Source organism: Chenopodium quinoa, unplaced genomic scaffold, assembly GCF_001683475.1.
Source record: "Chenopodium quinoa cultivar QQ74 unplaced genomic scaffold, ASM168347v1, whole genome shotgun sequence".
NCBI lineage: Eukaryota > Viridiplantae > Streptophyta > Magnoliopsida > Caryophyllales > Amaranthaceae > Chenopodium > Chenopodium quinoa.
Window position 1 is genome coordinate 5,553,514 of NW_018742763.1, and position 14,778 is coordinate 5,568,291.

Consider the following 14,778-nt stretch of genomic DNA (forward strand, 5'->3'; position numbering starts at 1 on the left):
TGTCCTAGTTTCTTCATTAAAACCCTCATAAAACACTAGGCACATATCCCATTGTTCAATTCCATTATTAAGACCAACATAATCACCTAGTCTATTATAATACCTCAAAAACATCTCATGTTCAAGTTGAGGAAAATAAAAAATAGCCATCGCAAGAAAAAAAAAAGGAAAAAAAAAATTATATAATATTTACAATTCAGTCTCACCAAAAATAAAAGCTAACTATATAAAGCAATATCATCTCCCCGGCATCCATCTCCAAGGCATGTATATCTTCAACTCATAAGAGAAAAAAAATTAATAATAGCCGAAACAACAAATAAAGCTTAGCAAAAACGAATCACAAATAACTAGATGAAAACCGTTAGTCCCCGGCAACAGCGCCAAAATTTGGTAGGCGTGTCGCGTACCTATCAAAAATAACCTAACAAACCAATACTAATGTAGACTGGCAAGTAAGGGTCGGATCCCAAGAGACTAAGGTTCAAAAATAATTAAATAGACTCGAATTTCTACTAAGCAAGAATCAATTATAATCAATAACTAAGGATCTAAAATTTAGGAAAAATTCGAAAATAAACTAATTAAGATGATTAAATCAAGAAATTAAAAACATCCAAGATCTAGCTTCACCACAACTATTATCGATGCAATTGTAATTCTACCCTTAACATACGATTTCAATTGAACGGAGAAAAGTAAACCCTAATAAATACCAAGGATCTCTCTCGAGTATCAATGGCTTCCCTAACATACAAGCAATCCTATTCTCATGGTATCATGCATATTAAAGACATTAAACACGTTACTCTCACTTCCCAATTATCAAACACAACTACTCTCGTGTTGAGAATCAAACCCTAAATTGATTTACTCAAATCCGTTTATACCCAACTCTCGCTGTGATAAAAACAATGGAATAATCGCAATACTATAGTTACGTCTAACCTAGCATTGGCATAATCACAATCAATTTAGCAATTCAATTGTTAAAGTTATTAAAGAAATTAAAGATTTAATTCATGCATCAATAATAATAGGAGTACACTAGATCATGAATTAAAGAATCTACTCACACATGATTAAAGAAACAAAAACAATAATAAATAATGAAAACATAATTAAATAACAAAGGATGAAAATAAATACCAAATCTTGAATAAAATTGAAAGTAGAAAGCTTGAATCTTGAATTACAAAACTTGGAAAAAAATAAAGGAGAACTAGTGCTTAAGGAGAGAAAATAAATAAGAACAATGCTTAATTAATTAATGAATGCTTTAAAACAAAGCCTAAAAGAGTATATAAATAAACCTAAAAAGATAAGATTTAACTCCAAGCTTTGGCGCACTAGGATTCCAGGAGGCACGGACGTGCCTAATAGGAGGCACGGACGTGCCTAATAGGGAGGCACGGATGTGCCTCACTGCGTAGCAAATTGCTGTTGAGTCTGTCTTCCAGGCACGGACGTGTCTGGTTCTGCTGCGCGTATCACTCATCTTAAAGCAGTCATAACTTCATATTCGGAGCTCCGTTTGAGATGTGTAATATATCGTTGGAAAGGTCTTCAAGTCTACTTTCCAATGAAATTTGAATCACTCCATTATCATTTGTATACTAAAAGTTATAAGCATAATAGTGAACAGGTGTCATATTTGTCAAGTATTTCATCAATGTTTTGCTTCATTTTCACTCAAGTTCGTCTCGAACACATGATTTGATATTCTTAAGAAATATGTTTTCATACTCCATGATTATTATACTCAATATTCGCTAACAATACTCCATTTGCATATAAATCACCTGAAATTCATCAAAACACACAAACGAAGAGTAGTAGAGCACAACTTAAGCAAATAATGCAAATATGCACCCTAATTTTGTAATCAAATGAGCTTAGATACCCACCTAAAACATGTGCAAAATAGGACCTATCAGTGCTTCTAGGCAAAGCCGGCTTGGGGAAATATCCGGATGTGTCTTGTTTGGGATAGGTCATTCAAACGGACATGGGTTATCTTTAATCAAACCGGTTAAAGCCGTTTGAGTTCATGACGTATAGAACAATGTACCACCCGGAAGGGAGATGTTCTCTTTGACAAATTCACCCGGATGGGCATCGCCGGATGACTACTTAGGGTTAAAGCAGGTGGTTTAAAATATGTTGGTTGTGGGCCTTTAAACAGCTAAGTTAGGTACTTAGCTTCTTATTTTGAGCAAACGGGTGCCCGGTTGTGCATTGCACAATAAGGTCTTGATAGGTGCCCGGTTGTGCGTTGCCCTTGCGCTCCGGGAGTGAATCCTATGCTAGACGCATGGCCTCCCAATTGGCCTCTTCGTCATAGAGCATGACTCGGAGTGTTGGCTCATAAAGTTCAATAGGCAGGACGGCTTCAGTGACGTATGTCATGAGAAACAGGGTTTCACTGGTTGCCCCCTTTTCTGTTGTCCTGATGGCCCAAAGGACGTGAGGTAACTCATCCGCCCAAAGACCACCGTCTCTTTCAATCTTCTTTTTTATGTCGTCTGATATGAGCTTGTTAAAGGCTTCAACTTGACCGTTTGCCTGGGGCCGGCCAACAGATGCAAAGTAATGCGAGATCCCCTGATCTCCCAATATCTTTTAGGGTAGGCGTTTCAAACTAAGGACCGTTGTCAAACACCATAGACATAAGAACCCCAAACCGGGAGATGATGTTTCTCCAAATGAAGGAGATGACATCTTTTGTCTTGATGCCTTTAACCGCCTCTGCCTCGACCCATTTGGTGAAGTAATCTACAGCCACCAGAATATATCTTCTGCCGCCTGTGGCAGGCGTATAAGGACCTAAGATCTCCATGCCCCATTTTGCGAATGGAACCGAGCTGTAGATAGCCGTCAGGTCTGTTGTCGGACGGTGTATGAGACGACCAAACCTTTGGCACTTGTCACATTTCTTCACCAACTCCATGGAGTCTGCCTCAAGGGTGGGCCAAAAGTAACCTTGCCGCCTGGCCCTTTTTGCTAGAGTCCTACCGCCTATATGTGACGCACAAAATCCCACATGCAGGTCCTCTAGCACCTCTTTTCCCCTTTCTGGGGTAACACACTTCAGAAACGGATGGAGGTAACCCTTTTTGAAGAGTTCCCCCTTGTACATTTCAAAGCTCAAAGCTCGTTTTTTAAGTGCAACTGCTTCTGAAGAGGCATCCGGCAGAGTGTCGTCTACCAAATAATCCCGTATGGGGTCCATCCAGGTAGAGCTTCGGTCAAGAATTCCAATGGGATCATGTTCAATACTTCTATTTTCCATGACCTCCCAAAAGACTGACCTAGGCGCATCACAAGTGGCGGACGAGGCCAGTTTGGACAAAGCATCCGCCTGAATATTTTCTGACCGGGGCACCTGACTTAGATGGAATTCATCAAGTGTCCCCGCCTCATCTTTGTCTGCCTAAATGTATTTGATCATTGTTGGATGGGTTGCCTCATAGTCACCATTGAATTGGCTAACGATCAATTGAGAATCAGAACGGGCGTCAACTTTTCTTGCTCCTGCCGCCTTACACATGCGTATACCGGCTAGCAGGGCTTCATATTCAGCTTCATTGTTTGAATCTTGAAACTTGAACCGTAGTGCATATTCATACGTATCCCCTTCCGGAGATTTGCAAATTACGCCTGCACCACAGCCGTTCAAGGTAGAGCTACCATCCACGAATAACTTCCAAATCTGATCGGTATTCTCCGGCTGTGCCGGCCTAGTCATTTCAACAATGAAGTTGGAAATCGCCTGACCTTTCACTGCCCGCCTAGGTTCGAAAGTTATCTCCAAGCTTTGCATTTCAACAGCCCACTTGATCATTCTGCCGGATGACTCTATACTGGTCATTGGACGCTTGAGTGGCTGATAAGTATAGACAATCACCGGATGAGCCAAGAAGTAGGGCTTCAACCGCCTGACTACTTTGTAAAGAGCCAGCCCAAATTTTTCGATCATTGGGTACCGGAGTTCAACATTTCTGAGTATATGGCTGATGAAATACACCGGGAGCTGTTTGTCGTCTCTCTCAGCAAGGAGAATAGCACTAAGGGAGTGATCTGAGACGGCTAGGTACATGTAGAGAACCTCCTTAGGCAGGGGGCTCACTAGCCTTAGCAAAGAGTGCAAGTGTTGCTTTAACCTCTGAAATGCCGCCTCAGCTTCCTCTCCTCATTCAAATCTAGACCTCTTCCTGATTGCTTGGAAGAAGTAAAGGCACTTGTTGCCTGACCGACTGAGGAATCTTCCTAATGCCGCCAGGCAACCGGTAAGTTTCCGGGCTTCCTTGACGGTTCGGGGTGACTTCATGTCAATCACCGCCTGTACCTTCTCCGGATTAGCCTCTATGCCTCTTTGATCACTCAGAAATCCCAGAAACTTCCCAGACTCAACACCAAAGACACACTTCTTGGGATTAAGCATGACCTTGTGCCGCCTGAGGGTGGTGAAGGTTTCTCGGAGGTCAGCGAGGTGATCCGCCTGTAGCTTGGATTTGACTATCATGTCATCAATATACGCCTCTACGTTTCTTCCAATTTGATTGATGAAAACCGTGTTGATCATTCGTTGAAAAGTAGCAGGCGCATTCTTCAACCCAAACGGCATCACCGTGTAGCAATAGAGCCCTTGATCAGTGACGAAGGCCGTCTTCTCCTGATCCTTCTTCCATATGGGAATCTGATGGAAGCCTGAGTAGGCGTCCATGAAGCTCATCAAGGCATGACCGGCTATAGAGTCAACCAGACTATCAATCTTAGGAAGCGGATAGCTATCCTTCGGACATGCCTTGTTCAGATCTGTGTAATCTACACACATCCGCCAGATCACATTTGGCTTTTTGACAAGAACAACGTTTGCTACCCAATCCGGATAGTAGCACTGCCGAATGAGCCCAGCATTGAGCAGCTTTTTGACCTCGGCGGCTTCCGCCTGAGACCTCTCCTCGCCATGATCCCTCTTCTTTTTCCTAACCAGCTTTATTTTGGGATCAACGGCTAACTTGTGGGCGGCTAGATCCGGGCTGACGCCTGGCATCTCCTCCACTTCAAAGGCAAAAATGTCTTTGAATTCTTTCAGAAGTTGGAGCAAATATGGCCCTAACTTTTCAAAAGCAACCGTCCCAACCTTGACTGTTCTGTCCGGATGGCTGTCGTTCAGGACGATATCGATGCTCTCACCAGCCGGCTGGGGTCGGGATTCATCCGGCCTTTCCCCGACTAGTGGTTGCTATTTCATTTTTCTAGCGGGGGCCATTTGGTCCGCCTTTCGCTTTTTGCCGGCTGCCTTGGGGGCAGGCGCGACTTCTGTGTCCTCAAGGTCAGCAGGGTCCTTATTATGACCCGCTGCAGTAACAGTCGGCCTGACGTCTGAGAGATAGCACTCCCTAGCCGTCTTCTGGTCCCCGCTTAGGGCACCCACTGATCCGTCATCCCTCTGAAACTTGATCATCATTAGAGAGGGGATGATGACTGACTTGGACTCGTTAAGGGTGGGGCGACCCAAAATAAGGTTGTAGGCGGTCAATTCCTCAACCACCAAAAACTTGACAACCATATGCCGCCCTTCCCCTTTGTCTCCTAGCCGGATGGGTAGGTCAATCCTCCCTACCGGATGCACTACCCCTCCCCCAAAGTCGACTAGGGGGTGGGGAGCCTTGTGCATGTTGTTAGGCTTATACTTGAGCTTTGTCAAGCACTGGTAGCTGATCAGGTCAGACAAGCTCCCGATATCGATTAAGATTCGGCCTACTCGCTGATTGGCAACTTTGCATTCGATGACGATGGGGTCATCATGGGGCCGCCTGACCACGCCCCTATCCTTCTCAGAGATGAAAACCTCAAGGAAGGTGTCCTTCGACGCCTGGCCCTCATCCTCTGGGTTGGATAATTTTCTGATATTATCCTTGGTGCCCCGGACGGTAGGACCCTCGCTTGCGAAGCCGCCTTCTATAGTGAAGATGTGCTCTTCATCAATTTCAGAGCTAGCAGCCAGTTTCTTGGACGGTTGTCCCCCGCTTGATTTTGGGTTGTCTTGGGACTTCACCAAATAGGACTTCAGAGTCCCCTCATCAGCCAGACGGTCCAATAGCCGTCTGAGGCTATAGCAGCCATTGGTGTCATGGCCAATGTCCTCATGAAATTGGCAGTACTTGCTTTTGTCTCTGTTCTTGACAAAGCTTTTCATTGCAGCCGGTTTCTCAATTGTTAACCGGTCCTTTATCTCCATGACGATGGAGGAGTAGTTTTTGTTGAACTCGTACTTGGGGGCATACGGTTCCAACTTCTTTTGCTTCTTCTGAGATGGCTGACCTGATCGGTCTGCCGCCCAGACTTCCTTTCTTTTCTTTTCTTCTTTTTTGGCCGGCTGTCTCTCGTGTCGGACCGCTTGGGTTCCGACGGATGCTTGATGGCGCAGAGCTCAGTTGCCTGTATATAGGCCTCCGCCTCCATTAGCGCCTCTTGGAGGGCAGCTACCCTCTTGCGGACCAGGTCAAATTTAAAAGTTAACCCATCCTTCAGACCCTTGAAGAAATCTGTGTATGCAACCTCATCAGACAGCCCCTGAATCTAAATTCTCATCAGATTGAACCGCCTGACATAGGACCGAAGTCCTTCCTTGTCACCCTGCTGGATTGCCCCTAGGTCGAGACTTGTCTTTTTTGCAGGGATGTTCATTGAGAAGTTGGACGCAAACAGGTATGCAAGCGTCTTGAAGTTGTTGATGCACCCAGTCGGCAGATTGCCGAACCATCGTTGGGCTATGCCCTTCAATGTAGCCAGGAAGCATCTACACTAGGCGGCATCATCCAACCCCTGTAGGTACATGAGGTTGGTGTAAGCCATTAGGTGATCTTCCAGGTTGGTGGTACCGTCGTAGGCACCGACCAACACATTTTTAACCTTAGCCGGCTATGCCGCCTCGGTTATTTCCCGGGAGAAAGCCGAAGGCTGTTCCCTAAGGTTTAGCAGCCGGAGCTGCCAGTCCATTGGCTGGACCTGGTATGCTGCCTGACCCCCGAAGGGAGCCGACTGCATGAATGGAGATCCATACGGGGCGTATTGTTGTTGGGGCACATACGGAGCCTATTGGATCACGTGAAGGCCAGTACATGCGGACATGCCGCGTGACTGACTCCCTTGCTGTGTCTGCGAGTGCTTCATTAAAGCATTTCGGAAACTGTTTGGGTACGTCGACGTGGAAGCCGACTGAGACATGCTTTGACTTCTCTTCTCCTACATGAACATCCGGGCGTTAGAGAAAGTCTTTTTTTACCCATCCGGTTGTGTATGTCGGATGGCCTTTTGCTGCCCTGATTCAGGGAAACGAAGTTTCGAAAGATCGATTAAGGGCCCATCCATCCCCTTGGGCTTGGGGTGAGGAGTAGGCACCCGGTCTTTAACTTGCTTCTTCCCGGAGGGTGAAGGCTTCTTTGCCGACTGACCCTTGTTTGAGCCAGTTGACTTCTTAATAATGTCCTTTATCCTTTGAAACTTGTCATGAACTTCATGAGCTCGTCTCTGGTGACGGGGGCAGCACCCTCCGCCGCCTGGGGTTGTTCCACAGGCTTGCCGCCTGGGTTGTTGGGACCAACTTTATCGTGGCCCCGTTCCCTTGTCTCCTTGGAACGGGTGCGCCTAGAACGGAATGACCCGTCTGGGGCCATGTAGGTTTCGACGTCGTAGTCGTCACTACTGCCACTTTCGTGGTCCGTATGGACCTCAGGGTTAGCCGTAGGCCGGATGCCCTCTGCATTCGGTACAGCATCAGATGCCATCTCAGTAGTATTCTCCCCACAGACGGCGCCAAATGTTTCGGGTGTTTTTAGTCCCTCGGGAGAGTTACAATATGGAGTATGAGCGCCTGACTTCTGTACCTGCAAAACCACGAAACTCCGGTTGGGTGGAGTTCCGCCTCCGAAGATCAAGTTAGTATGATTCTGGATGGGTAAACGTGCGGAAAGTAAATGGGTATTTCTCCCTGATTCAGAGAGATTCCGCAATCAATATTGCTCAGGTTTTTGTGTATGTATTTATGAATGAATCATAAATGAGGATTTTTTCTCTATTTATAGCAGATTAGGATATGCTCCCCCATTGGAGTTACAACGCCACGTGGCATCCTTTGATTGGATCCCTTTGGGCCTGTATGAGGGTAACACGTGTCAGGCCCTCATTGGACCACGTGGCAGGGGTGATTTTTACCCCCAAATATTAGGTACAATTGGGTTCATTGGATTTCGATCTCCAACAATTTTGGTGTCATTTGAAGGTTTGGAGTGCTTACAATTTGAGTTAGAAGTTGAGAGTTGATGGTTGAGCAGGGACGCTCTCATGGTTGCGTTCTCATTGATTTTGGTGATGAACACGCGAATTTTGAGATTTTGGGGCTGCCTTGCTCGTGAGCATCACACAAAAAAAAAAGAAAAAAAAAACTACCGAAAATTAACAAAATAAGGTACCCCGACGGTAGGAAAGCACAGAATAGCCTCTCGCAACCTAAGAACACAATTAGACAATCCCAGAAGAAACTGGAAACGTCTGGGGAGTTGCACGAAAAAAAAAAAAAAAAAAAGAGTGACCCTTTAAAAGAGGTTTAAGAGAACTGAGAACTTTGGCCAATTACTCAATTACTCATACAATTAAGTAGATGAAAAGAATCAGGTTTTGTGTTATTTGTGAAATGTGTTAAAATACACCATGAATCAAACAGCGGACATGGAAATGATCGAGGTGACAGAGGACTCTCAGCTTCCACCACCTCCTCCGACCGCCAATGCCAGTGGCGCCGCTCCTCAATCCGACGCTGCTGCTGGTTTCCTTTCATTGGCCCGTCAACTCATCGATCAGGGCAAACCTTCTCAAGCCCTTCAAGCGGTAATTTTTTCAATTCTTTATTGAATTTGTTTTGTAATTTGTTTGTCTGTTTAGGTTATACCTATGAATTATCTTATATAAAAAAAACCCGTCATTTTTAGAGACGATGACTAGTTATTGGCTCGGGTGATGCTTGGGGTTGTTGCATGTGATACAAGAATAGCTGATGGTGGACTATTTATTAAGGAATTGTTATAGTGGAGAATTTGAGAGTGTGTTATTCCATTCCATTTGTATTACCTTTCACATATACAATGGCTATTAGAATTTGTTCAGCTTTTCACTCGTTGCTTACGACATTTCTATGAGTATGTCACTGTGTCTGAAATTTGGATGGTTGTATACCTGTTTGCTTCAGGACTGCAAAGGTGTAAAATTGAACTGAATCATGGACTCGAAGTCGATGTTCCATTTTGATATAAATCATTAGACATCATTACTTCATCTTAAACATGTATGAAGTGAGCAGACATATTATGTTGTCATATAATATCAATAGTTCAATACTGTCATTTGTTTTGCGGTTACAAAGTCTTTTCAATAGATAAGAAAAGTTATAGTTAAAACAATTATTTAGACTATGTATTAGGAATTAGTGATAGGAAATTATATATTTAAAGATTAAATTGAAATTAGTAAATGATTACTATGAGGCGAGAGGCGACTGGCAAGAACTAAGGGATATAATTGTTGAGAAAGATGAATAATTCCACCAACTAGTACTTCGTTTTTTGGGTCTAACTACTTACAGAATATAAGCTATTCAGAATTTGGTACTTGGGATGCTTGTTTAGTATCAAAAGATTAGGGATTTGAGGATGGATAGAGGTTATTTTTTCTTTGAGAGGAAATGTAGCTCTCCAACTATCATACCTCCGTGTCAGATGCTAAGAATGGCAGCATAACCGTTGGGAAAGAGCTACACATGGCGGAGTCTTGTGAAGAGTCTCTTGATTTTTCTCTTCATGCTATACAAATATAATTACCAATTTCCTACTTGAGGATAATGAGAGAATTACAAATTGTTGTCTATCGACAGAAAATTGAAATGTTGCACAGTTGCACTTCCTCCGTTTGGAAATATAAATCATTTGTCATTTTAGGATGTCCGGAAAAAGTTATGACCTTTTCCAATATGGTAATAGTGATGAATTTTCTAATATGTCGTACTTAAATTATGTAATGGGTAGATGGTAGCATTAAGAACTATCACAATCATTGTGAAGGCTATTTTGTAAAAGCATAGCATATCTTTGATTATGAGATGTTGGGATAATATGACAAGATTGACAATGTTCTTGGATAATATGATAATATATTTCAGAGTGAGGTGTAATAAATTTACTTGAACTGTATGTCTGTATGTCTGGCTGTCATTAGAAAAAGGTGTTTTCTCAATCTTCTTAAGCTGGAAGATTTTGGAATCAAATTACTGTTGTCTGTTATCTTCTGCAACACTAATCAGTCTGTGTGGTTATCTGTTAGCCTAAATTCAGTTTGCTCAAGCTCAAGATCTGTCTTTGGAGTCTTTAAGAAAGCACTAAGTGTGCTAGAAGTTGGTGTGCAAAATATATGTACCAGGGATTAAACTTCATTATGTCCTGCTCCCCTAGCCCCAAAATAGTAAAATATATTTTCTGTTTTGTTTTACTTGAATTAAGTGATACGGTGATGACTCTCAAAAAATTAAAAAAAAAAAAAAAAGTGATACGGTGATGAAAAAGTTCAGAACCAACACTACTTAATTTTGTTATATAAAAAATATTAATAATGATTAGAAAAACAATTTATTAAAACTTTTAAAGAGTAATACAAAAGGTGAAGGTGTCCTTACAAAATATCTATAAAAAATATTATAGAAGAACTATCCTTTGTGTGATGTTGGAATGATAAATGCCAACTTATTTCCGACCTAGGGTGTATTAATTTGCTTGAACAAGCTGGCTTTCATTATGATAAAGGAATAGTTTTATCATTATATGCTTGATATTAAAACCTAGCTAGGACAGATCCTGGGATCCATCGCCGTCAACAAGATACACAAAAGTCGCGGTTTTGTGTTTTGTTTGACTTTTAACTCCCTAACCCATGATAGCAAAAGCTCAATAAAAGAAATTAAATTCATTCAACTCTCTAATATAAAGTTACTCCCTTCATTTCTTAATAATCGCAACACTTTTCTTTTTCATCCATTTTATAATAATTACAACACTTCATTATATGGTAAGGACCCACTAATATCTTATTATTTCTCTCTCCTACTAACTCTATTCAAACTACTTTTTTTATTATATCTCTCTCCTATTTACAATTAAATATATTCCCATTAACTATTTTATATTATTAAAAATTTCCTTTGGTCCCCACCCTATAATTCTCCTAAAACTTTGTACCCTTCCTAGTGTTGCGATTATTACAAAAAGAGGGAGTACAACCTAAGATCACTATATATAAACGTAATTATTAAATCTAGAATATTCCTAAAACTATAAAATTAGGATCAAGAAACTAATTATTCATATCTTACTCGTGAAACAAAGATCACAAATATAAAACACTAACATAAAATTATATCTTGAAATAATTTAAAGCTAGCTATAAGATATCTTAAACTCTTGCTGGACTTTCATTCCACTAATATTAAGTCTCATTTAGCTAGTTCTAAGAATCTAACCAACAAATTAATGTAACAATCAATGTATGTAGCAGAGCTTCCATATGCATGTCTAGATCCAAGATTTTTGATGAACCATACCTTATGGAAAATATCCATTTTTATCTTAATCTGTAAAATAATCCAAGCCCAAAAATTAAAAAGACTGATTAATTAATTATTCTTGATTATCCACTATTCCACTTTACTCCCATATCAGGTAAACCATTTTCCTTAATCTTCTTAAGTTGGAAAAGTTCAGAATCAAATATTATTTTTTGTCTTCCTTTGCAATGATAGTCTGCTGTGGTTAGCTGTTAACCTAACTTCGTAAGGGTTGCACTCTTGAGCCTTGATTAAGGGCACAATAATGCACCAGGAGTTGGTGTGCAAATATGTTTACCAAAGCTATGGTGAAACTTCAGTATGGCCCAATTTAGAGTGGCTCTATGGCCCTGCCCAAAACAATTAAAATGGTATGTGGATAATTTTTCACAGTTTCTAGCGGCACACTTGATGGATATTTTAGATGTTAAAAAAAAGGTTAGGTTAAGTTTATGCTATTATTTGGGGAACTACTTTTTGTTGCAATAGTGTGAGAAAGGGAGAACTTAGAGCTTAGGTTAAGATATTTGATATGAAGCTAATGAAGGGTAACATTTGGTCTCTTATATGGGAGAAGGAAAGTTGTTCAATCTCTTGCTCCAGCCAGCATGCATCTCTTATGTCTTTCTTTTCACATTTGAGGTTACTAAATTGAATTACTGGCATTCTGGTTGGCTCCAATATCAAGATCTAGGATTTGGGAAGTACTACTCTAGGGGTACGTTTGAAGAAAGTTGAAGAATGAATATTAATATGGGAGAAACCTTTACAAATAGCAAGAGGTGAGTGAGTCTCATTGCACTATGCTCAGAAATAATCTTCTTACTCTCTGCATAGAAGAAAAACCTGCAGTATTGCTATGCTAATTTTGGTAACAATTTGCACTTGATTTTGGTGTGTCCATGTTATAAAATTCTACAAATAGCCTATAGATAATGTCATGGCTTTACTCTTTTGATACTTATAACCTTGATTTAGTCGAGACGGTGAATGTAGGGAATTTAGTTATTGTTTACTCAAATCTCACTTATTACGTGTTACGATATTGTGCTAGCATGCTAGTAAATATCAAAATTGAATAGGAAATATTTTTTGTTTGCATATCTCACAATTTCATTACTTTTTTAGGTTGAAAGTAATAGTTGTACTATGCTAAGAGTGTTTATGCATTAACTCATAGTAATAAATAAGTAGTGGAATATTAAGTGTTAGAGGAAGATGGGTGGATTTTTCATGTTTTATCAGTACATAGGCTGTAAAAAAAAAAATTGTACTTGTTGGTTGTGTGTGAGTGATCTCAAGTTGGTGCATGTGTGTAGTCTGCATGCACATGCGCATGTGAGGAAGGGGTAGAGCCATAGAGGTGTGGAGAAAACTAATAACTCTTACTCTTGTCTCTCATAAACTTCAGTTGAGTTTAGGGAACAGGATATGGGATAGGTTCTGAGAAAGATGGTCAAATTACATGGTTGCACTCTGCAATCTTTTCATCCCTCAGATGCTCTTACCAACTTGTATATTGCAAACAAATAAATAACAAAAAAAATAAAATAAAATAAATAAACTGCTTCTATTCATCCCTTTGGACTATTAAAGCTTTGGTACTTATTGTAGTGTATTCTAAATTTCCTTAGAATGTCAGAATAAGATTCGCTCATATGCCTGATTGCATGCATAATCCAATTGCGATTTGTGAATGAATATATCTCTGGAAGTAATCTTGACATGTTTGGATTTTGTGTCGACAACAGTAATTTGTACATTGAGGCCAATGGCCTAATTTGGAAGTAATCTTGACATGACTCGGATTCTGTGTCGATTTAACTGAAGCAGGAGTAAATTGTGCATTGAGGGCAATGGTCTGAATAAAATAATAGGACTTAACCCTATATGTATCTTAATGCTCTACCATATTGAATTGATTTGTTTTATTGATATGTGTCATGAGCATCCACTTATCCAGTTTGCATAGAGCTTTATGATTATAGGTGGTTAAAGTTTATTTATTTATTTATTTATTTAATTTATTAAGGATCAATACGGTGAATATCTTGTCCCAAACAGATAGTTATGGCTATGAGAACAAAAGGAGGAGAGGAGGCTGTTTTCTACATCTTGCAACGTGCACGTGAGCTATACAGATCAAAACTACAGGCTAGTGCTGAAGCTGATCAACTTGCCTCTTTATTTGCTGAGTGTGTAATTGCTGAAGCTCAGCCCCCAGGAAGTGAACCCTCGTCATCTCCATCACCATTATTCTCATCATCTGCAACACCACCAACTGTTCCTGGCCGTGAAATAGAGACTGACGCTTGTGAAACCTCAATTTTGGCAGAGACCGGAAGAATGCAGATTGTGTTAGATGCCTTCTCCGACGGCAGTAGTTTCATCTGTTTGAAGTGTGGCGGTCTTGTTAGCAACCATCGTAAAGATGAACATTATGCTTACTGGTGTCAGTTTTAAATGCACCTAAGAGAACATTTGGTGGGTGGAGTGTTCACAGATGCAGGTGCTTTGTAAAGCATGAGATTAAAAATTGTCATCTTGAATATGTACTATTGTTACAAATGCTTTGTTTCCCTGTTAACTATGATATACCTGCTTTGAAAGGGAAAAACGTTCGAACTCCAAGCTTAGGCAAGGCCATACGCATGCATTTGTAGATTATGTTGAGGAATATATGTCGGAGTTCTTGTGATTATAATGGAGATGATCTTATGGTAAAAAGTTTTGCCTTTTATAGTCTTATTATAGGAGCTATCTATGGACTGTTGTGCCTTCTTCATGAGATAGCGCAATACTGTAACATGTATTGGTATTATCATATAGAAATATATAATGATTCAATATAGAGGCCATATTGAGAACTTTCCAAACTGTTTTGTAAGAAAATATATCTCCGTATTTACTACCCTTTGCAAGTCCAACAATTTGCTAATCTTTATGGATGGTCATAACCTAAATTCTCCAAATATACACCCAACTTACTTATCACTCGAGCCCTCTTTTCCAAGTTGCCTCTCTTTCCCTACGGATCTTCAGTGATCCTTCATCCAACGTCCTCTCTTTGCCTTCGTCATATCCATTTCCTCTCTTATGAAAAAGTAAAGGCAAGAGAAATATCA

The 14,778-nt window shown here is 40.7% G+C and overlaps 1 protein-coding gene across 1 annotated transcript; it reads left to right on the forward strand.

Moving 5' to 3' along the window:
* The first annotated feature begins 8,262 nt into the window (after positions 1 to 8,262).
* On the forward strand, positions 8,263 to 14,380 carry LOC110724428. The gene is made up of 2 exons (XM_021903845.1): positions 8,263 to 8,895; positions 13,718 to 14,380. Exons 1-2 carry the CDS (start codon positions 8,719 to 8,721, stop codon positions 14,114 to 14,116), a joined length of 576 nt encoding a protein of 191 aa, XP_021759537.1. The 5' UTR covers positions 8,263 to 8,718; the 3' UTR covers positions 14,117 to 14,380.
* Positions 14,381 to 14,778: the final 398 nt, after the last annotated feature.